Source organism: Tachypleus tridentatus, chromosome 13, assembly GCF_004210375.1.
Source record: "Tachypleus tridentatus isolate NWPU-2018 chromosome 13, ASM421037v1, whole genome shotgun sequence".
Lineage (NCBI taxonomy): Eukaryota > Metazoa > Arthropoda > Merostomata > Xiphosura > Limulidae > Tachypleus > Tachypleus tridentatus.
The window spans coordinates 224,781,389-224,805,427 of NC_134837.1; the positions used below are offsets into that span (position 1 = coordinate 224,781,389).

General features: G+C 30.7%; 1 protein-coding gene and 1 long non-coding RNA gene across 5 annotated transcripts in view; one reads left to right on the forward strand and one right to left on the reverse strand.

Moving 5' to 3' along the window:
- The window catches only part of LOC143240915 (uncharacterized), a 45,089-nt gene extending 39,205 nt beyond the window's left edge, over window positions 1–5,884 (forward strand). For all 4 annotated transcript variants that reach the window (XR_013022042.1, XR_013022040.1, XR_013022041.1 and 1 more), the window contains one exon: window positions 5,755–5,884. This is a non-coding gene — a long non-coding RNA (uncharacterized LOC143240915). The remainder of the gene's footprint in view (window positions 1–5,754) is intronic.
- LOC143240914 (uncharacterized) lies at window positions 546–23,089 on the reverse strand. The gene is made up of 4 exons (XM_076484159.1): window positions 22,074–23,089; window positions 20,958–21,070; window positions 14,765–14,936; window positions 546–11,400 (listed from the first exon to the last, which is right to left on the reverse strand). The coding sequence occupies exons 1-4, from the start codon at window positions 22,177–22,179 to the stop codon at window positions 8,219–8,221; spliced, it is 3,573 nt and encodes a 1,190-aa protein (XP_076340274.1). The 5' UTR covers window positions 22,180–23,089; the 3' UTR covers window positions 546–8,218.
- Between the last annotated feature and the right edge of the window lie 950 nt (window positions 23,090–24,039).

Genomic DNA, 24,039 nt, shown 5'->3' on the forward strand with positions numbered 1-24,039 from the left:
TCGACTTACATTAGTCACAGTAAATATCTTATAGGGTTCATGTTTCCACACCACTTGAGGAATGCATGTATTGATTTTTATCGTTGTCGTTCAATGGTAATAATCCTAAGACAGAAATCTATAAAGGTTTGATTTAAGTAAAAATCTGTTAGTTCATGTCTTAAGATTTGTAAAAATATAAGAATATTAGTTTTAATGTTTACCATAATAATGGTTGAACTTAACTATATGCACAAAGTGGTAAATAATGCCTTAAAACTAAACTTTAGAGGAATATTTATACTGAATAACTTAAAAAGGGCGAATAGGAACGGTTTTAAAAGTGTGATACACAGTGTGTATTATGTTTTACTGTGAATGAATTTCCAGTTCATTAATATTACAATATAAAAATTCTCAAACTGATTTACCTTGCAGCGGCACAGCGGTATAACTGCAGACTCACACTTCAAAAAAAAAAAAGGTTTCAATACCTGTGATGAGCAGAGCACAGACAGCCCCTTGTGCACCTTTGTGCTCAATTTTAAAAAAAAAAGTCAAAGTGATTTGATTTGTAAAATGGATTTAAAAGTAAATGTTGATATTTATTATATTTGATAACAAGATTTATACACACGGTTTTCTTTTTTAATACAAATATATTTTAATATACAAACACTAAATCCATTTATAATAACAGTTGTAATGAATGTTTAACACAAATAATTATTTACATACAAAGCATTTACACACTTCCGAGTAATATTAAGTCTTCTTTCCGGTCTGAAACTTCTTAATATCTTATCGAGAGTTCAAGATGAGGAATTAATTCTCCAGACACAATTCATTTAATCTGGACCTAGTTAACTCTGTATTCTTCACTGGTCTCACGCTGTTTATAAGCTGATTTTTCACCGCTGAAGTTATGTATTGTTTTTGTAAAAATACTGATGTCCAATATGATTGTTTTTTGAATTTCACGCAAAGCTACTCGAGGGCTATATTTCTCTAGCTGCTCTTAATTTAGCAGTGCAAGACTAGAAGGAAGGCAGCTAGTCATCACCACCCACCGCCAACTCTTGGGCTACTCTTTTACCAACCACCTGGCCATGCTGGGTCTGTCCGATGTGAATTCACTTAAGTTGAATGTTTTCTAACGTTTGAAATCTATAAACGTCCTTGTCAAATATCTGAAGAGTCTCAATTAATAAGCGTTAATCACAATTATAGCTCCCCAGATTTATAATACACCAAATGCAGCAAACCAGCAATATAAACTCTCTCTCGACGCGTCAGTTTATAAACGTTAAGAAGAGGTAGAAATTTCAGTTGGCCCAACAATCCGCTAGTGCTTTTGTAAAACATATAATGTTGATTCTTACACTCGAATATTACAAATTCAGGGAATAGGCGGGAATTTCGCAATACGCATTTAACGATACAAGTCACGCATTTTTAAATATATATTTAATTAAAACAAACATCGATATATATATAATAGTAAATCCGTTCCAAATGTATTCATTGTATGAATGAACAAATTAATTACCGATGTTAATAACTATATATATTAGAAATAAAACATCACAAAGTGCAAAACGTACATATGCAAATTTATATAAAAGTAAAAACTTATCGTGCACTACGTTACATTTAATGTGCAACAAACTGATACTTTCATCATAAGAAACACAATTGGCTATGGAATAATAAAGTAAATGTCCCGTTCACTGAATAGTTTATTTATAAAAACGGAATATTAAGTGGATAAGTATTGATAATTTGTCTCGAAAGATAATTATATATTATACAATAAACCTAATGGACAAAAGAAGTGATTAGTTAGGCATGCAACCGACTTTTGTGAATAAAGTAACAGATTATCCTATAATATTTGTCTCGTTTAAATATTAAATTTATCCATACATTAAGATAGTATGGTTGATACAAAATATTTTCAGGGCATATTTAATACAATTATTAGATGCATTATGATAGTTATTTTGTTAATGCTTAATATTATTGTAGAGGTGATATGTGCAATCACAATTTTTTCTTCTGGATGAATTATTATTTCAAAAACATCATGCCAATTTTTCACAGTATCTACAGTCAAATACAATAATACCCAAGTGTCCTAATACGTGATCAGTCAAATAGAATACGTTACTGTAAACAAAGCATAACGTACACTACCGAAAGTGATACGTTATATATGATCATATGTTTTTGTTTCTTTTTTTTCATTTAAAAACTTTACACAACATATTATGTACTTGAATTCCATAAGTAAATTGCCTAACTTGTCTATTTCGGACATAAGATCTTTCGAACCTCTCACTAAAAGTGTCCTAGTATTTAAAATTGACAAAATAAAAGGTAAATGGATTTTTTATATAAATTCAAAATAATATATAATTAATCAGTGGTTCACACGTTCAAATTCCATAGTGCATTTTCGAAACGGTTATTATTTTATATGTATATCAAAAATTCTAAACAACTGTATTATAAATTATCTTTTACTTCCTCTTCGCCAAAATCATGAACCTATTTTTAATACTTATAACATGAAAAATAGTTTGTATAATTGAAAAAAAATGCAAATTTCAAAAAAATGAAGTAACTGTTAGATGCTTAGTATTAATCCTTCGATAACAATGCAACCAAGAAAGTACGTGTGGTACTTGCATCTTCGTTATATAATAAATAGCACAGATTGTGTTGATATTAACAGACAAAAATAGTATAAATTAAACTCATTTGTCAATTAAAAAGTTATATATGTTGCTATATGTTAATCATTGTCTGTAATATTATATTAATACTTTATTAATATAACGTCTGATAAAGTCTTAAGTTCTTTCACATTAATAACGGCAGAATTTAGTTGTACAGATCTGTAGTCTTAATACTTATTAATGTTTAGTGTACAGTACTCATTAACCAGCTTTTTACACTGCACCCAAGTGTTTAAAAGGATTTTTATAAATCAAATAATTAAGGTGAAAATAAGTTGTAACAAGTGTTTTACCCAACCTGTACAAAGACATTTCACCTAGACCAGCGTTTCTCAAAGTGTGGTCTAAGGACCCTTGGGGCCCCCGAGACTCTTTCAAGGGGTAGGCGAGGTCAAAACTCTTTTCATAATATAATTCCTTCAATGAAACGTTTTTGTACATTTTGAATCGAGTGAAAGAATGAGAGTGAAAAAGGTAAATAATGTCTTAGTACGTTTTGAGTCTTTTGAGAAGGTTTAGTTTGTTTTGAATCTAGCCGTCCCTAATTTAGCAGCGTAAGACTAGAGGGAAGGCAGCTAGTCATCATCATCCACCGACAACTCTTGGGCTACTCTTTTACCAACGAATAGTGGGATTGAAAGTAATATGATAACGCCCCCACGGCTGAAAGGGCGAGCATGTTTGGTGTGATGGGGATTCGAACCTGCGACTCTCAGATTACGAGTCGAATGCCTTTTATGCAATAGAACGTTTTCAACTAGTATTATGGTGCCAGTTAAATTTAAAGAAACGAAACTGAATATTTAAAACGTAGACATGATCAGCTCTTTAAAAGCCAAACATTATTTGTTACAGCTTTTCAAACTAGAAATGAAAAAGCCGCTAAAGTATGTTACAGGGTAAGTTATCGTATTACATTGGCTGGAGAGGTGCACACAATAGCTGAGAGACTAATAAAATCTTGTACAGTTGACACTGCTGAATGCATGCTGGATGAAAAATCAGTAAAGAAAATCACAGAAATGCCACTTTCCGACGATACAGTAACTCGTCGAATTAAAGAATTAGCTGCAAACACGAAGACTGGACTAATATTTCCCTACAGAATTGCACTTTTGCCTTACAAATGGACGAATCACAGATGGCTGGACTTGCTGTTTTGCTTGTATTCATCCGATATCAGCACCAAGTAACCATCGAAAAAGATCTTCTTTATGTGAATTCCTGCCAACAAACACAACTGGTGCTGAAATAGTCAATGTGTTGAATACGTTTTCGAATATCATGGTTTATCCTGGAACAACTATGTTGACATTTGCACTGATGGTGAAAAAGCAATGGTGGGTAAAACTGCTGGTGCTTTAGTAGGAATTAAAGCAGTAGCACCAAACTGTACCGGTAGTCATTGTATTCTTCACTGTCACGCATTCGCGGTAAAAAACAATGCCAGGTTCACTTAAGAATGTCCTTGTTGAAGCAGTAAAAATGATTAATTTTGTTAAATCTCGACCCTTGAGCACACGTTCTTTTAATATTGTGTGTGACAAAATGTGAAGTTCGCATAAGGCATTACTGCTGCTTACCGAAGTACAGCTTTGTGCCATAAAACGCCACGCCGAAGTTCGATGATTGTCTCGAGGAAAAGCACCTGTGCGATTGTTGAGCTGAAATAGCCGTTATTTTCATGGAACACCATTTTCACTTGAAAGAACGACCACTAACAGACAAATTATGGTTATTCCAATTTGGGTATTTGGCAGACATTTTCTCGAAAATGAACGAAGTGATCCTGCCACTTCAAATAAAACAACTGACAGTATTTGTTGCCAATGATAACATTCGAGCTTTTAAGCAAACACTAGAATTTTGGACAATTTGTACCGTGAGGTTCCCAATACTCAAATTTTTTGACGATATCGGTGGTGATATTAACGAATGTGATATTTTATAATGAAATTTGGAAGATCTGCATAACTCAGTGAACCAATATTTTCCAAATGGCCAATGTATGATGTTACAAAATCATACATGGGTAAAAGATTCATTAAAAGTGCAGAACAGACCAATGAATTGTAATGTAACAGAGTATGAAAACTTCGCTTATGTGGTTTAAGATTCCACAGTGCAACTAACCTTTAAGAAACTACCACTTGTCGAGTTTTGTTGCAATAGCAAAGAAGAATATTCCAACTATCTGAAGAAGCTGTTAAAATACTCCTTCCTTTTCAAACTAAATATTTGTATGAGGCCGAATTTTCTTCATATGCTTCAATCAAAATCACATTATTGCAAGAGATTGAATGCAGAAGCCGATATGAGAATCCATCTGTCTTCTTAAAGCCAGATATTAAAGATTTGCAAAAATGTAAAACAATACCACTCTTCTCACTAAAAATGTTTTTGTTTTGGAAAATATAATTATTTTTCATAAAAAAATATGCTTAACATGTAATGGGTTTATTATTGTTATTTTTAAATGAATTAATAAGTAAATATTTGAAAATTTCAGTTTTAATTTCTAATACGGTAAATATTGATATATACAACCCACATATACAAAAGTTCTTTGTGGGTCCTCAATAACTTTTAGGAGTGTAAAAGGGTCCCGATACCAAAACGTTTGATAAACGCTGATCTAGACTAATACAACTTTGCAACATACCCTTCTTAACAACACAACACAGAAGATAAATATCAAGCGCCTTTATGCATTATTAGCATAAATATGTTCATTAGATTTTTAAATTCCCATTACTTGATAATTTATGTTATTGCTTAATGTCACAACAAAAGAAAACCTATGTCACTTTTGAAATCTCTTCATTTAATGGCATTAACAATGAGAAAAAACTGAAATAAATTAAATCAGTATTCACCATCACACACTTTACAACTGCAAATAATTTTAATTTTCAACAGCATAGTTACACTTTTTTGTAATTAAGCATACTGTTTATGCAGTAGTTTAAAAAATTAAAACACAACAGTGTCATTACATTGTGTTTCTGTAATAGTAGTCTATTTTTCTTTTCAGGTAGAAGTGAATATAACGTTATCAGAATAAGTACGGTCTTACTTAACCTGCATCGCAAACTTTCCAACTATAAAATTATGTGTAGCTTGAACAAAGATAATTTTAATAATATCTTGATGTTGAAATAAAAATTCAACACTTATAAAATTGTCAGTAAATGTATTTAATACATTCTTTTCACCACTAAACAGTAATTTTTATATATAGGTAACTAAGTAATTAATATATTATAAACATTAAATATAATATCAAAATGTTAACCACTTGACATTTTAGCTCTGCAAAGGATTATATAAAGTATTTTTATTTCTTTTAACTATGTAGGTTTTATTTCCCAATGAAAACCTTTTGTAAAATTAAAAGAGCTTCAATATAACTAAAACTCACAAATGTTTTAAAGTAATGTAATGATAAGAAAATATGGCACATTTTAATTTCTCAATTCAGTTGTTGCTATGCTGCTTGATTCATGGATTTCGTCACTAGAAACAACCATAAATTTACTATATAAGGTTATAGCTTTTAGGTTGAGGTTTCAACTTATACTTTCTAGGTTACAGTTTATATGACTGGCTACATGATCTACATAAAGAATATTTGTATTACAATTACCTCTGAAAGTTTTGGTTTGACATAATTATAACTAAATCTGTAACTATATAAATATTCTTTCTTATCTACAGAATTTCTACATAAAGTTAAATGTTTCTCACCGAAGAACAAACCATTAAGTATTTCTAACCATGTTTGTTACAAATGTAAAAGATTACAAACAATTGAATAGTAAGGTTTTAACTTATGCTTATTATTTTGGGAACTGCACATCTAATGAGACTTAAAGTACAAAAAAGTTTTGCTTGGAATTAAAAATAAAAATTCTATTTTCATCATAGGGGGGGTGAGGAAACTGAGCTATTTCTCAGGTCAACAGGTTCCTTCATTTTTACCTAAGGATCTGAAAAAAAAAATTAAACTTTATCTGTGAATTAATCTCTTCTTGAAAATTTAAGGTTAACATGTGATGTAAATGAGTATCACCTTCTGGTGATGATAATAATTTTCTTCTAATTCCATAAACTTTTTCTGAAGTCAGATTTATTTAACAATAAAAACTTAATCTCAGGATACAAATAAATTCATTAGGATATAATTGTACATTATTATGGCTTTTAATTACACTATCCTGGGATTCACATTTCCCATTCTTGTAGTTTTTCTATCAAAACAAAGATAAAAATATCTTCTGAAGGAAAAGGTTGATACAATTAGTAATTGATGTTTCATTCTCAATCCACTTAAAAAGTTATACTTGCTCCTTCTATTTAGCCCTATTTTAATACTCACAGTTAGTAAATGAGTATTTACTTTAATGAGAAACAACCCATTCTGTAAGTGCTTGTAGTTCAAAAACTAATTCCTGTACTTTATCCAAATCTTGAAGTTATTTGCTTTCAGTTACTCTACTTGAGATATGGGTCAAATATATTTGAAAATAGTGAGGTGAGGTTAACTATTCCACTTGTACCTGATTATTACAAATGTTTCTTATTCAAACTTTGTATATTTGTGGTAAATTTTCTCTCACATTCAATTCAAGCTTTCTCAAAACTGTATTTTTCAAAATGTGAGATCCTTTTGATCAAATAGTAAGATTTATCATAACTATGTCTTCCTTGATTTAACTACTTAAGTCATATTCAACACAATACAACTGTAAGGGCACATCCTAATTTATGTACATTGATGTATTTTTAATTCCTAAGCAAAAAATGTGTTCAGAGAAGGTCTACTAGGATGATATAAAAAGTATAGATTTTAGCATTTAAGGCTAAGTTAGCATCTATGAACATGTTTACTTTTGTTAAAAGAAGAATTGATATGGAAGTTGACAGTGTTGATGCATTGTATTTTTTATATTTAATAGAGAGAATGTTGCATCTCAAGACAAATGGTATGGATATTAAAACTTTTATTAAAATAAATTAGATAACAAAATTTTTACCTCCTTAGGTCATCTTCAGATTAGCAAAACGTGAGAATACTAGCACAACTGGTTTTAGTTATTTTTTTAATCTTTTAATTCAGTGAAAAGGACAGCCAAGAGACACCAAAAGAAACCTGTTTTCCTTTAATTTTATACATGTTTATAAACTGCACAACAGGCAAAATGTGTCATTTCAACCACTGGTATGAAAACTCCACATTTCCTATTGTAAACCTTCATGCTTAACTAGTTAGATACAGAGGTTTTAAATATACAGATTTTATCCATAGTTTGAACTACGATGTATTTCTAATCTACCTCTTTACATATCGTTTTTAAAAACTTCACAACTAGAGTTTATTCCCTGTATGGATTTTATTATGTTCTTTTAAAGTATAACCTCTTAATGTGTTTTTCACAAAGTGTATAACTAACGTTTTTTCCCAGAATGTGTTCTTTTAAGTTGTTTTAATTCACCCTTTAGTCCAAGGTGTTTTCTATATGCTGAACATCTGAAAGGTTTCTCATGTGTGTTCTTTCATGCTTTTTTAAAGCATCTTTTGATCTAAATTGTTTTCCACACACTGTACAACAATAAGGTTTCTCACCAGTGTGTATTTTTTGGTGCTGTTTTAAAGCACCATTTGTTCTAAATTGTTTTTCACAAACTGTACAACTGTAAGGTTTCTCCCCATTGTGTATTCTTTGATGGATTTTTAATTCACTATTTGTTCTAAATTGTTTCTCACACACTGTACAACTGTAAGGTTTTACCCCAGTGTGTAGTGTTTCATGATATTTTAATTCACTATTTCTGATGAACTGTTTTTCACACACTGTACAGCTGTATGGTTTCTCTCCAGTGTGTATTCTCTGATGTATCGTTAATACACTATTTCTTCTAAATCGTTTTTCACAAACTGTACAACTGTAAGGCTTCTCACCATTGTGTATTCTCTGATGTATTTTTAATTCACTATTTGTTCTAAATTGTTTTCCACACACTGTACAACTATAAGGTTTTTCACAAGTGTGTGTTTTTTGGTGTTTTTTTACAGCATCTTTTGTTATAAATTGTTTTTCACACACTGTACAGCTATAAGGCTTTACCCCAGTGTGGATTCCTTGATGATGTTTTAACCAACCATTTGACTTAAATTCTTTCCAACACACTGTACAACTGTAAGGTTTCTCCCCAGTGTGTGTTCTTCGATGTACATTTAATTCACTATTTCTTCTAAACTGTTTCCCACACACTGTACAACTGTATGGTTTTTCTCCTGTATGTAGTGCTTCATGATATTTCAATTCACTATTTGTTGTAAATTGTTTTTCACACACTGTACAGCTGTATGGTTTCTCCCCAGTGTGTATTCTTTGATGTATTGTTAATATACTATTTGTTCTAAATTGTTTTCCACACACTGTACAACTGTAAGGTTTATCTGCAGTGTGTGTTCTTTGATGAATTGTTAATTTACTACTTGTTCTAAATTGTTTTTCACACACTGTACAACTGTAAGGTTTCTCAGATGTGTGTGTTATTTGGTGATTCTTTAAAGCATCTTTTGTTCTAAATTGTTTTTCACAAACTGTACAACTGTAAGGCTTTTCACCAGTGTGTATTCTTTCATGTATTTTTAATTCACTACTTTTTCTAAATTGTTTCCCACATAGTGTACAACTGTAAGGTTTGTTCCCAATGTGTACTGCTTGGTGATATTTTAATTCACCATACGTTCTAAATTGTTTCCCGCACACTGTGCAAGTGTAAGATTTTTCCCCAGAGTGCATTGCTTTATGATATTTTAATTCACCATATGTTCTAAATTGTTTCTCACATACTGTACAACTGTAAGGTTTCTCTCCAGTGTGTATTCTTTGATGTACTTTTAATTCAGTATTTCTTCTAAATTGCTTCCCACAAACTGTACAACTGTAAGGTTTCTCCCCAGTGTGAACTGCTTGGTGATATTTTAATTCACCATATGTTCTAAATTGTTTCCCACACACTGTACAAGTGTATGGTTTCTCCCCAGTGTGTAATGCTTGATGATATTTTAATTCACCGTACGTTCTAAATTGTTTCCCACACACTGTACAACTGTAAGGCTTCTCCCCAGTGTGTATTCTTTGATGTATTGTTAATTCACTATTTGTTCTAAATTCCTTTCCACACACTATACAACTGTAAGGTTTCTCACAAGTGTGTGTTCTTTGGTGTTTTTTCAAAGCATCATTTGTTCTAAACTGTTTTTCACAAACTATACAGCTGTAAGGCTTCTCCCCAGTGTGTATTCTATGATGTATTTTTAATTCACTATTTTTTCCAAATTGTTTTTCACACACTGTACAAATATAAGGTTTGTCACATGTGTGTGTTATTTGGTGATTTTTTAAAGCATCTTTTGTTCTAAATTGTTTTTCACATATTGTACAACTGTAAGGCTTCTCTCCAGTGTGTATTCTTTCATGTATTTTTAATTCACTATTTGATCTAAATTGTTTTCCACACACTGTACAACTGTAAGGTTTCCCAGAACTGTGTGTTATTTGATGATTTTTTAAAGCATCGTTTGTTCTAAACTGTTTTTCACAAACTGTACAACTGTAAGGCTTCTCTCCAGTATGTATTCTTTGATGTATTGTTAATTTACTATTTGTTCTACATTGTTTTCCACAGACCATACAACTGTAAGGTTTCTTACAAGTGTGTATTTCTTGATGTTCTTTTAACCCACTATTTGATCTAAATTGTTTACAACACACTGTACAACTGTAAGGTTTCTCCCCAGTGTGTATTCTTTGATGTATTTTTACTTCACCATTTGTTCTAAATTGTTTCCCACACACTGTACAACTGTAAGGCTTCTCCCCAGTGTGTATTCTTTGATGTATTGTTAATTCACTATTTGTTCTGAATTGTTTTCCACAAACTGTACAACTGTAAGGTTTTTCATGAGTGTGAATTCTTTGGTGACTTCTTAAAGAATCTTTTCTTCCAAACTGTTTTTCACAAACTGTACAACTGTAAGGTTTTTCATGAGTGTGTATTATTTGGTGACTTTTTAAAGCATCTTTTCTTCCAAACTGTTTTTCACAAACTGTACAACTGTAAGGTTTCTCCCCAGTGTGTATTCGTTGATGTACTTTTAATTTAGCATTTCCTCGAAATTGTTTCCCACAAACAGCACAACTGTAAGGTTTTTCTCCAGTATGTACTGCTTTATGATATTTTAATCCACCATATGTTTTAAATTGTTTTATACACACTGTACAACTGTAAGATTTCTTATTCGTGTGTATTCTTTGATGCGATTTTAAGTTACTGCATGATACAAATGATTTTCCACAAGTTCCACAACTGTAAAACTTCTCCCTGGTGTAATTTCTTTCATGTTGTTCTAATGGACTATTTCTCTCAAAGTTTTGAACATCAACTAGACAATGATATGGTTTCTCTCCAGGTTGTATCCTCTGTTCTTGTGTTATTTTATTCAATGTTCTAAATTCTTTTATATTATTTCTATTTAAAGTCATTTCTCCACATGTTTCATTGTTTGGTTTGGAGGATTTTATAACTTCTGTACAGTAATCTTGTTTTATACCATGATAACCAGGACACTCACTCACACAGTAGATGTTCAAACTGGTATTTGTATCTGAAATAAATGTATAAATGATGTCACATCATAGTTAATAATATATTTGATGAACTTCTAAGTATATTTAATATTTTCATATGATTTATACCAATATGAAAACATTAAAGCTAAAAAACTAATTATAATGTAGTTTTCACTGTTTCAATCTTTAAAGACTTCTCTACCTGAACCATTTAAAACAAGTTTTGATAACATTCCACCTTCAAAAGATTTTTAGTGAATAAAGTAAAATTACATGAAAAAATATGATAGTAGAATTTTACAACAAACAATGTATTTTTTAACTAGCACTTTACTGGATTAAGTATTAAAAATATTTTTCAATTTGAAATGGTTTATTATTATCAAATCTTTGAATGATAAAAATGCAGAGTTAGTAATGAGAAGTCCAAGTTAACACTCCTACAAAAAGTGGGGCCTAATAGGCCCTGTTAAGTCATGGGTCAGGGCATAATAATAAAATGTTATTGTAGACTACCTAAAAGATAAGTGCAGGAGAAAGTCTACTACACCTTTTAGTTGGTTATGGAAGCTAAAAATATTCTAACTTTAGTTTATTTGTTTTTCTGCGTAGGTTCAGTAACAGCTTGTTTGGAAGGCATTTTTCCAACATACATAAGTGAAGTAAGCCAGGTATCACTGAATCTAATGTTATGCTAAAACAAACTGATGGTACGCTATTAGCTTCTTATATACAATAACCCTTTTGCAATGATTCACGAGTCAAAGGCCATGTCATCATATTTCTTGGCGTGCATTCAAAATTCTTATAACTACTGTTTTATGAATATGTCAATACGCTTGGAATAAAATTGTGGATTATAATCAAACTTTTTTATATACAAGTTAGTTTTTTAATTGAAAAGTAAATAATGAAAGAACTCACCTAAATATAGATTTTATTGAGTCATGTTGTATGTTGAATGCAGCAATGGTTAATACTACGTATTTGTGATGTCAAAGTGCTAGGTCTATAGCTTTATACAAATTAAAAACTCAAATTACCAATATTGACAAGTTAGAATACAACATAAGTACCTCACATCTTTTATTTTGTTGAGATACAGCTTATGTACTGTAACACACTAGATCCATTCACCTCTTTATAGTTTTAGAAATGATCCCTTATATACCTTCACAACAATGACATCTGGATAGCCAACAGACAGCTCAGTACGTTTCCCTAGTGGTTCTTCTCCACCATTTTAATCTATAAAAAGGCTACCATGTTCTTTTGATCCAAGATTACTAGGAGGTAGGTTGTGTCCTTAGTCAGCTTGAAGTTTTGTACTTTTTTTTTTTATGACCTAAATACAGCTTAGTTACTAAGCTTAATAAATTATAGTGGAATTCAGTGGCATCAGATTAGTCATTTATGATTTTTTTGGTTATTCAATTGTATATATGAAACCTAAACAAAATTATATTTGATATCCTCCATGTTCAAAATTATAAAAGGCTTAGCAGCCTATGCCCAACAGCAACAAAGTACAAATGTCATAGCTAGAAGATATAATTGTTTACTTTACTTTACTTTATTTTTCTATACTTTAAGAAAAAGAAATTTCATAACTTGCTTTCAAATAGTGATAATCTATATAAACAAATATAATAATTTTAATGTTACCACTAAAACACGGCTAAGATTGGGTCAGTTTTGTTCTTAGATACAGTAACATGAAGGACTAAGAGCAAATAAAAGGTCAATATAATTAAAATAAAAAATATAACCTTATGAAACTTAAAATACTTAGATCAAACAATTGTATTTTTATGTCATAATATGTAGTCATTCTAGCATACAATAAAAACAATTTATATTTTCTTCGTATTTTATTTTTATGGTGGTTATGAGGTGGGTTAGTTGACAAACCCCACATAGGGTAGAGAAAATAACAATATACAAAGTCTTACTGAAAACAAACATCTCAAAAATATTCAAAAGATATTACAGATTACAAAAATAATATTTGAGATTTTGGGGATGAAGAATCATTTTATTTAACCACAACATTAAATTACCTTTTATTCAGTATAGTGACCATATAGACTCAATATTTTCATCACAAACAAATATTTAGTAAAAATATTTCATTACAATATCTGACTTTTTGTGTGCAAAAAACTGATAATCTTCACTAAAAATTTGCCAAATTTTGTCATATTATACATACTATATCAAATGTACATGGTAAATACCATGCACTCATTAGAGTGCAAATGAATATATGAACTATTTGTATATTATACTGACTCATTATGATAGGGATTATCCATGAAGATAGAAATTCATTTGAGTTACAGAGTTTGGTTAAAGAAGTGCAAAGTAGCTCTTATTTTGGACCAGCCACACTATAATGTCTTCAAACCATGTGTTTGTGTGCCTTGTGTATATTATGAGTAGCTGAGTTCTGGGTAAAGACTTTGTTTGTCCTTAGCATTCTTAATCCTAATATTAAGATTGCAACAGTTCATTGATACATGTACATATACAGTAAATTATTATCTTTGATCCATGTTCTTCAAAGCTTATAAATATGGATTAGTGTGTCCATGATGTCCTTTTGGCAAGGTCTATTCAGGAAAATTAAAGATTGAATCATGTAAAAGTCATTTGACTTAAGACACAACTTGAAATGGGCAAATTAAGTATTTTTGTCTCAGTCAATAAGTAAAAAAATGTATAGACTGATCCTAACTCATGTGACTTCAGTCTTTACTCTCTGTTAATATAAACTTTTTTTTTTCAAAAGTTCTAGATTAAATTATAGATTCATAAATTTCAAGATTTAGACTATATTATTTATTGATATACACCACTTATTCTTTTATTATGTTTAGGTACTATCACTCTGATTAAAAGTTGTTTGGTTGCTGTATTCACTATGTAAAGTAACGGACTGCAGATTTACGATGATTAAAGCCCAAGATTCTAGAGGGCTGGTAGTGTTCAATAAATCATACCTGTAGAAATAAGTGATAGAAATACATTCTCTGTATGTATTGAAACATTAATATACTGATACTGACTCAAACCATTAATTTATAAGTTTATTTCTGAAGAACCAGGAAGATAAACACTGGTCAGTTAAAGTTTATTTCCATTTCACTTTCTAAAACAATTGTTTCCTCTATTCATCTTCAGGTAAACTTAATCTAACAATTACTTTTAATGTTTTATCATTTTAACACTTCATAACCTATCACACAAAAACTCCAAAGTACAAATACAAAGAAAAGACACAACAATTATATATTCATAAAACTTCAAATTTTTGTCTTTGATAACATACTAAAAATATAGTAAGTTCTACCAAGCCAGTGTTAAAGAAATTGAGTAGTAGAAAATACATGTGCTTACCAATTGTACTTCCTAACACTGATTCAATTTCTTCTTGAAATTCAGATTTCATTTCCACATTCATATCATTACAGTTTGAACTATCAAGATGATCATACTTGCTGTCACTGAGGTTTGAAATATCTTGTAACAAGTCACCAGGTTCTTCTGTTTTCTCTTGGACAAATACAGTCTAATATTAAAGAGCTAGTGTTATCATTACAAATGGTCTCCACAATTTACTAGTTTAAAATAATATATTTTATCAGCCTAATGTTTCAAACTTAATTATGCATATAAACAGTACTAAAACCATTTAAATACTCACCACTCTTAAAATGTTAGGACATTAGATATTTATATCCAATATAGTACTTCAGCATAGCTTGCTGAAGATAGAATATGTATATTCCCAAATATTCAATCAATATATGTTTGTTACCATGTGAAAATTGCAAATATTTGTTCTTGTTGCTATCTTGCTATAATTCAATTAAATTTCCATTCCCATCTAAATAAAGTAACTTCAGATACATTACATACATCTGTACACCATTAACAGCTAGAAGGAGTCACCTAGTGGAGCAATGACCAGTGAAAGACTGCATCTTTCTGAAGAAGGGAATACCTAATGGGTTTTGATGTTAAATTAATATGATAATAGACCAAAGGTTGTGAAGGTGGTTACATGTTGTCAAGGTGAGTGAACATTAGAATGTACAGCATGAATACAGCTTCAAGCCATTCCACTTAGGTTATATACATCAGGTGGATATTATAACAATAGGCAAAAGGAGCCCTCATATTATACATAAATCCAAATCTTATTTAGCTAAGTTTATCCACAGGGGACTGGCTACTCAACAAATACCATACATGGTTGTAATGCACTACACCTCCTGCCATATATCTCAAGTTAAGAATGTAGCCAACTGGTTATTTATTGGATGAAATATGCCACTTGCAAAAGAATCTCCCTACATGCAATTCTGCAGCACCTTGGACAAAGAAGTCATTGTTTTGGGCTTCACTTTAAGAATGCGGAGTAAATCATATAAGTTAAAACACCTAAGTGTACATGAACCACTGTCATCATACATAATCATATGGAAGTGGGTAATCATAAGGAGATAGTATAATGGTTATCATGATTAAAGACATCAAAGTATGAACCAGGTTTAAGTGAATAATTGCATTACATTCTTTCTGCTTTCATTTTTCTTGTATAAAATGTTGAAATGATAAAGTCAGCTATATAGGGAACCCCATCTCAATACCAGGCACCAGGCAAGAGCAGATCAGCTTAAAATTTCTGTACTCCCCTGCTTGATGCAGACTTTGAATAAACAATTCCTATAAGCTAAGGATAACCATTTGGTGAGATCTGATGACATCAAATACAAATAATTTAATGTTTGGTTCTTGTTCTACACATTAGGTAGTAATTGGTTTGGGTTTTTATTATTTCCCCTCTTTTTGATGTTTTTGGTCATTTTTTTAGGATCTGTATAAAAATGTCAGCATACAATGTTTCCCTGAAATGTATCAGGTACATGTAGAATGTACAACATTAGTGATGGAGCTGGAAATTAAACTCAGCAGGCTAAGGTCAATACACTAGAGCCTAGAGTAAACTAGAGGGAATTTAACACTAGAGTACATAAAACCATCTAGTGATACACATAACTGGAGTTGAATATATTAGATACAGTTCAAAGACCAATCTACAAGATCCCATCTTGTCAGTTTTGAAAGGAAGCAAGACAGACTGTGACATCATTGATCTGATGGGAGACAACGTTATGAAGCATTTGATTGGATCTAACCAAATATGTGAAATGAATGAGCTGATGAATCAAACCTGTTAAAGTGGATAAGTCTCTAAATAAGGGGTATGCCATTGACAAGACAGGTAAGAATGTTGTCTATGAGAGGAAGAAGCTTGAGTAGGATAGCAACAGACAACCTTGACTGTACATAAAACAGAATCAGAAATAGAAGAATCACATAATGAAGGAAGAAACAGGATAAAAACAACAGATTATAGACAAACAATATCTTCAGAAAATGGAAGGGGTTAAGGATGAAATTAAATCAGCTTTATAGGATAAAGAACTGCAAAGACATAGTATTTGAATAATGATGAAGATCAGAGGCAAAAGAAAGAAAATAGCAGAAAGAAATGGAATGATTGATGAAGAATGTTTGGTATTGAATGTTTTATTTTTTCTACTCATTATGATATAAGCACATAGAACACATGGGGTGGCTACAGAAAATGAAGTTCTAATAAAGTGGACAGAACAAAAGTGCAACAAGGACAAAGTAGTAAATAAACAAATCCAACTGATCAAAGTAACTAGATACCCAAAAGAAACTACAAAAAACAAAACTGAAAATAGGCAGTATTACAGAAAAGTTAATGGAATAAATAACCATGGAGGTTGTATGGAGTGATAGAGCATTATGATTATTACATCATAGGTCAGCTAAACAGTTGTAGACACATGAACATGGAAGTTAGTTTAAGACTTTCAATAAGTGCACAAAATTCCATAAAGGTTGTATTTCTTAGCTGTGTAAAGATAAGTAACATCTCTAAAATTATAAATGTTTGATAAACCACTTTTAATATTTTTCAGAAATAAAATGAAATTTTAAAATAATATAAACATATTTTCAAACAGAAAGTACATATACCATTGAACTGATAAAGTACACAAAAAGCTGTCTGTACACACTTCACAGCAGTGGAATGTACTGCAGCAGCCTAAGTCAGGGTGGAGTAGGGGACAACTTTTTTAACCTGCCAATAAGAAATGTTAAAGATATTTAAACACTGTACCTCTTTTTCCTAGTTATTATAAAGACAGAAAAATGAAAATAAAATGGATGGGAACCATTACGATTGATTTAGTTTATACTTGTAGGAATCATGGTCTTCACCAGTTTAATGAGCACATGATACAGAACATGACAACATGTCTCTGAGTGACTAAACCACTGAAACTTCAAATAGAGAACATTGGGATATATGACCAAACCCTAGAGATCAGGTAACCTGCCTTGACAGAGATTGGTGAAAAGGTGATGTAAACATTAAAATAAGGAAACTGGACAACCCACCAAGAATCTCCAACTGTATATAACAAATGCTCAGGATCTGATCTGTCATACAGAAATAGCATGTCAAATAAATCAGCAAAAAGGATTTATCCACTTACATGGCTGCCAGTGTCTTGGGTAAGATAGACATGTTTGGGTATAGAAGGATTTTGATAAAATGAAAGTGTTCTATCCATGTGCATTGCAAACAACTCCAACTGGCAATGTGAGTGAAAGGTGATCTATGGTACATGAAGCTAAAAGCTCAAATGAATGTCAAGAAATCATCTAAGCATGAACTTTTTATCAGTTAGGTACCTGAAGTAGTTATTTGGGGCAAAGAGCCCAAAGTTATTTGAGGAGGCTAGAGAGCAACAGAGATTCATAAAATTTCCATCTATTTTCCAAACTAATGGTAGCCTGTAAGGCTGCCTTACATAATGGTGATTGTTGAAAATGTGGAACTCTTGTCAAACGTTCAGGTCAAAAACCAATTAGGAGTTGGCACAACTGAATGAAGTGGGTTCAACCTCCTTAAAATACACTTTTGTTGATATGCATGCTACTACTGTTGATAAATTTTCCAAACATCAGGTTTATGGAGAAAGCTACCAAGAAACCTTAGAATTTAAATGTTGACATCAATATAATGACCACATGACCTCCATGCATTAAGTTGAGCTTCGAGATGGATGGATGCAAGATATTGCATCATGTCTTCTCAACAGAGATGGTCAAAAATGAAGTAAAAAAAGTGGGCATTCCTTAGGGTATTGCAAAACTGGAAACAAGGGTTGAGCTAGTTCAGGCAGTGTCACCAACAGAATGCAACAAAGGGGTTGAATGATTTATTGCTAAAACTTTGGTTAATCGATGAATTAGTGGACAGTCATATAGATGCAATCCAGTACAATCCTGACTGAATATACCTACTGCCATTGCCTGAGGGTGAGGTACTGAAGACCACAATGACAAGTGTTCCAATGAGTGACAAGCATATCAATCATTGGTGTTCTGAACTGAAAGAAAATCCGACAGAAGCATCCTTTCTGCCAGAAGTGTCTAGATGGGTTCAAACAATTGATTCCCCCACCACCATTTCTTGGCTTATTGTTTAATAATCTTTGAGCTGTGTCTAAACTAAAATTCCAACCATAAAATTTATAAATTACCAATTGAACATGGAATTCACATAACATTATCAAATTAAATAAAGCACAAACTAATCATGAGTGCAATTTATCAATTTTTAATATCATTATTAATATTCATTTTATCTAATCTAAACTCTTCTATAATATACATTCCTATTTTTACAATGACAACACCATAATGAGTAACATGTTAAATTTTGTACTTCTTGGAAGGGTCATAAATAAATATCCAAAATGCAAAGCAATTTTGATTTTAAGGTTACAAATATTTTAATGTATGATAACATTTTCAAATTTAACATTCAAAACCTTTATGATCTCCAAATGATTATCAAATTTTTTTATGGATAAAAACTTTACATTTTTATTTGTTATGGTCACTTCTGCATGGGCTCACTCATTTTTATCAACTTTGCAATTTCAGTAAAAGCAAATTATGAAAGAATAATTTTTTTTTTCATTCTAGAATGACTACAAATTATAATACAAAAACATATTTTAGTGTAAATAGTTTTAAATATCACAGCATTAAATATTTATGCATATTTATTATTTTCATTATACTGACCTTCAAGCTCTACCTGGCTAACAATACAAAAGTTATAGTAATATACTGATGAGGTGCATGTGTACTTGTGTTACAATATCCAATAATATATACCTGAATACATGAGCATTAGCTTCTACAAAGTTACTTGTCTTGGCTGATATTTTGTAGACTAGTATTTTGTAAAATACAGTTACATTTGAATTATGATACACTATCTATGTATTTATATTATTTCTACTCACAGTTAACTTCTTAAATTTAGTTTTATTAAGACACAGAACAAAAAATAAAAAAGTAAAACAAACAATTATCTTTTCTAGTTGTGAACTTTGTATTTTTGTTGCTTGTCAAGGGATGCTAAGCCTTGTGAAATTTCCCATGCAAAGACATGAAAATTAAAAATAAAATAAAATGCTTTAAACACACATATATACACATGATATTTGAATGACTAAATATGGTGATGACTCAGCAAATAGTTCAATAAAATTTTGAATGCAAATCAACAAATGTGTTTACATAGTCTTTGACATGACCTGTTGTGATAGGGATAAATGTTGAATATAACTACCAAAATTATGGTGTCATGCATAACAAAGATGCTCATAGAAAATCTTTAATCAAGCCAATTGATTAACTGAATACCAAACACCACAAATAACTAGAACTATAACCATTTAGAAACAGACCTACAACAAGTTGAATCATAGATGTTGTAAAAAAAAGTGTGTAATTTTATAACAAAAGACAATCCACAAACACAAATGGAAGGTGTGAGAGCCAATCACGTGCCCAAGACAACAGTTCACAAAATAATCCAGAAATATCTCTACTGAAACAGCAACACAGCTCACATGTAAAACAAGCAGTTTCCCTAACATCCATTTTACTATCACATAACTCATGCAGCAACAGAATGAAGTGGATATTTATACTATTTCTTTACAAGATGTATCAGATGTAACAACTATAGATGTACGTCCAACTAAGACTGCTAAAAATATTGGTAAATCATCACTCTGGTGTAGGTTTAATATAACATACTAAACTACTGTAGATATTAAAAATAATAACACAATATAAAAGAACTTTCAGAATCAGATGAAAAATCCAAAATTTTAAGTTATATTTCATACAGCTGACAAAGTTTGTATAAGTAATTAGTAAAATGTTTACAATACATCCTATGTAAACATCAAAAATGAAACATTAGAGAACTAGCAAATAGCACTGTTGCAAGAAGAGTTGTAATTAGTTTATTCATGACAATGCACAAACTTGTAGCAGATTTCTTTAACTAGTAACTACAAACATGTTACTACCAATCACCTTCAAGGAAATATCCAGAAAGACACAATTACAGTGACATTGTCTTCAATAACACAACCACAAAATTATATATTACCTCAGTTTTCACTATTGATCCATCAAAGTTATCTTCTTTCTCCTCTTTTATCATATCAACCTTCAAAACTGTTTGTAGAGATTTTTCTTCCACATAATCAGCTTTTCCTGTAGCTAGAATTATACACAATGTAGATTTCTCTATAACAAGACACAATGTAATTTATGCATCACATACCATAATCAAACTCAATACAGTGTATTTAGTTGAACAAGACTCTTCTATAGTTCCTTCCTTAATATACTGGTGCATAAAAAAATTAACTTTCAGCATAGGGCAGGTTCTGAAAATATATATGCACATTGTTAGTTGTATACTCCACAATGGTAGCTAAACATTCCAGAGTCAAAGAGTAAAGTATCTATATCTGGTATCAGAAAGTTTTCAATAGAGAACAATAGTTATTAAGAAAAAAAACTTCTGGAGTTGAAAGGCACACCAACCAAAACTGATAAGTCTGGTAAACTAATGAAAGCAGTCAATTCTGTAGAAACACATGAAAAAGCAAACAGAATAAGAATGTAAAAGGATGTCAAATTAAGCAGATTGTGAATAAGGCCTCACTTAAAGGAGGATAAGATTCTAAGATAACTAATGTGTCACTTGGAAACGTGTTAAACATTATGCATTGCATCAAGGAGCTTCAGAAGTTTAAGTCATGTGATATTAAATGTGTAACAAAAAGATAATTGTGATTCAGAGGTAATTATGTAGCTTCAAATTACAAGTAAATAAAAAGAAATATTTTAACACTCATAAAATCTCATATATGCTTTACTAACAGTACATAGTTCATTAATCCTTTATCTCAGTCAGTAAAACCCTTACTTGACACTTCAAATGTCTCAGGTTTAACCCCACTTACAAGAGATAGTACAAATATGACTAAGAAAGTCAACAGATTGTTGCAATCAAAGAATACAATAACCAGGAAAATGGAAGTGTCAAACATAACCTTACCAATATACATCCCTGGGATAGGATATAAAATCATCCTTTAAAAAAACTTATCAATGAATACAGGTACAATGCTAAATTTAAACAGGTAAATTAACAGTTCATGTTGGGAAAAAGATGTAACAAGTTCTATGTATGTACACACATACTCATACTTACTACTTGTTAGTGTAAAACTTTCATCTTTATATTTCTTCAATTTAATATCCAAATCTTCCTGTTCTTCATCAGAAAGTGGTTCAACTTTCATATTTAATCCTTCCATGTTCACACAGAAGCTTCACCTTTATATTACTATTACAACTTGTAGTTACACTTCAGAGATATAAATTTAAAATTAAATGTTGCTTCCTTCAAAAAAAATTACAAAGTTTAATATGTATGAACCTCAAATTTCAAATGTTCCTAATTTTCATAAAAAATTTTGGGCATAATTTTTCTCACATCTCTATATGCAAATGGTAACAACCTAACAGGAGTTCCATTATCAGATGACATATAGAACGTAAATGTAACTAAATCGTCAGAACAAAGATTAATCACACAAAGAAAAGGAAAGTAAATTTCAGCAACCATACACTTAGATCACTGGTGTTCCCACTCATATTAGGTGTTTCAACAATTCTGACACATTTACATTATTACAAGTAACAATTTTTTTTCCATATAAGCAAAGGCTAAATTCAATGTTGAGTTAACAATTTTATTAGGCAAATTTACGTTCTTAGCTGTGTATCCTACACACATAACGAAATACAACTATAAATTGTTTTATAATACTTATGACGTACATTTACTATAACACACAAATTTTATATACTGAAGTATTATATTTAGTGAAATGAACACAGGCCAATGTTTCAGAACGAAAAATTATTTGTTGAAAAGTCTTCTACAAAGTTAAAATGTTGATCATTTCGTAAAAGTCGTTGAAAAGTTTTAAGCATTACAAATGTTATCACATCCAAATCTCATCTCCATGGAAGTAATGTGCATACATACGATATAACAGACAATTTTCCAAAGCATGTGCTTATAAGATCCAGCTGAGTACTTATAAAACAGTTATTTGTGGGATAAATATTTATACACTTATTACTAAACAAAATAGAACAAAATCTACAAGTATAAAAACATTCCAAATACATTCAATTTTATTTACGATACTAACTCCCTCTAATGTAGGAAGAAAATAACTTAATACAAATATAATAGCATTCTTGATGTTTTATTAATGTTAGGTTTTAGTTTATCAGTTCCCAGTGTTTCTTTAGTATAGTAAGAAATGTTTGTAGACTAATCACTTTATTTTCATACACAAAGATATTGCAATGTTTTAAATTTTTATATACCTTTTGGTAGAAATATTTAATGACAAATCCTGCTTCAGATGAAATTTTATTTTAAATTTAATTTGTATATTTTTTCTTTAATTTGCAGCACAAATAGTTGTTTCAAGCCCATAAAGTATTTTAAATTAAGAGGGCACCTTTCAACATAATGCCTTTACTTGTAAAGTATTCCAAACTTTTATGGCACAAGTAAATATTGAAGGAAAAGAAAGTCAAATATATTAACTGTGTTGTTAAGTGATAGTTTCATTTGTAATGTATTACATAACGTTTAGGTTACATAATTAAATATAGAAATGAAAAGTACGGAAACGCTGCACCTTGTTCACGTGTAATACACCTTAATAATACTCCCAGCACAATATACATGTTCTAAAATATTAAAACAAGTAACAATTTTATACAAATGTTCATTATTGCATTTGTATCCAGCGGTTTGAACAGTTATCTCCTTTTTCGTCAAAGTCTACACAAATTGGTTAAGTTATTTTAGAACACGATTTGGGGAGAGGAATTATTCTACCTCCTCTGTCATTACAGCACATTGTGTAATATTTTCACTACAAAATCACCACTATAGTTATTGGTTATTACAGTTGTACCCAGTGCTTCACATAATTGTCTCCTTTTCGTAAAAGTCCACACAGGCTAGTTTAATTACTTTAGAATCCAATGAACAAGACTAATTATTCTTCTATACTCTCTTATTACAATACAGTCTGTGATAATTTCACTTAATAAACGGCCAGTTTATTCTATACTGCAAATTTTAT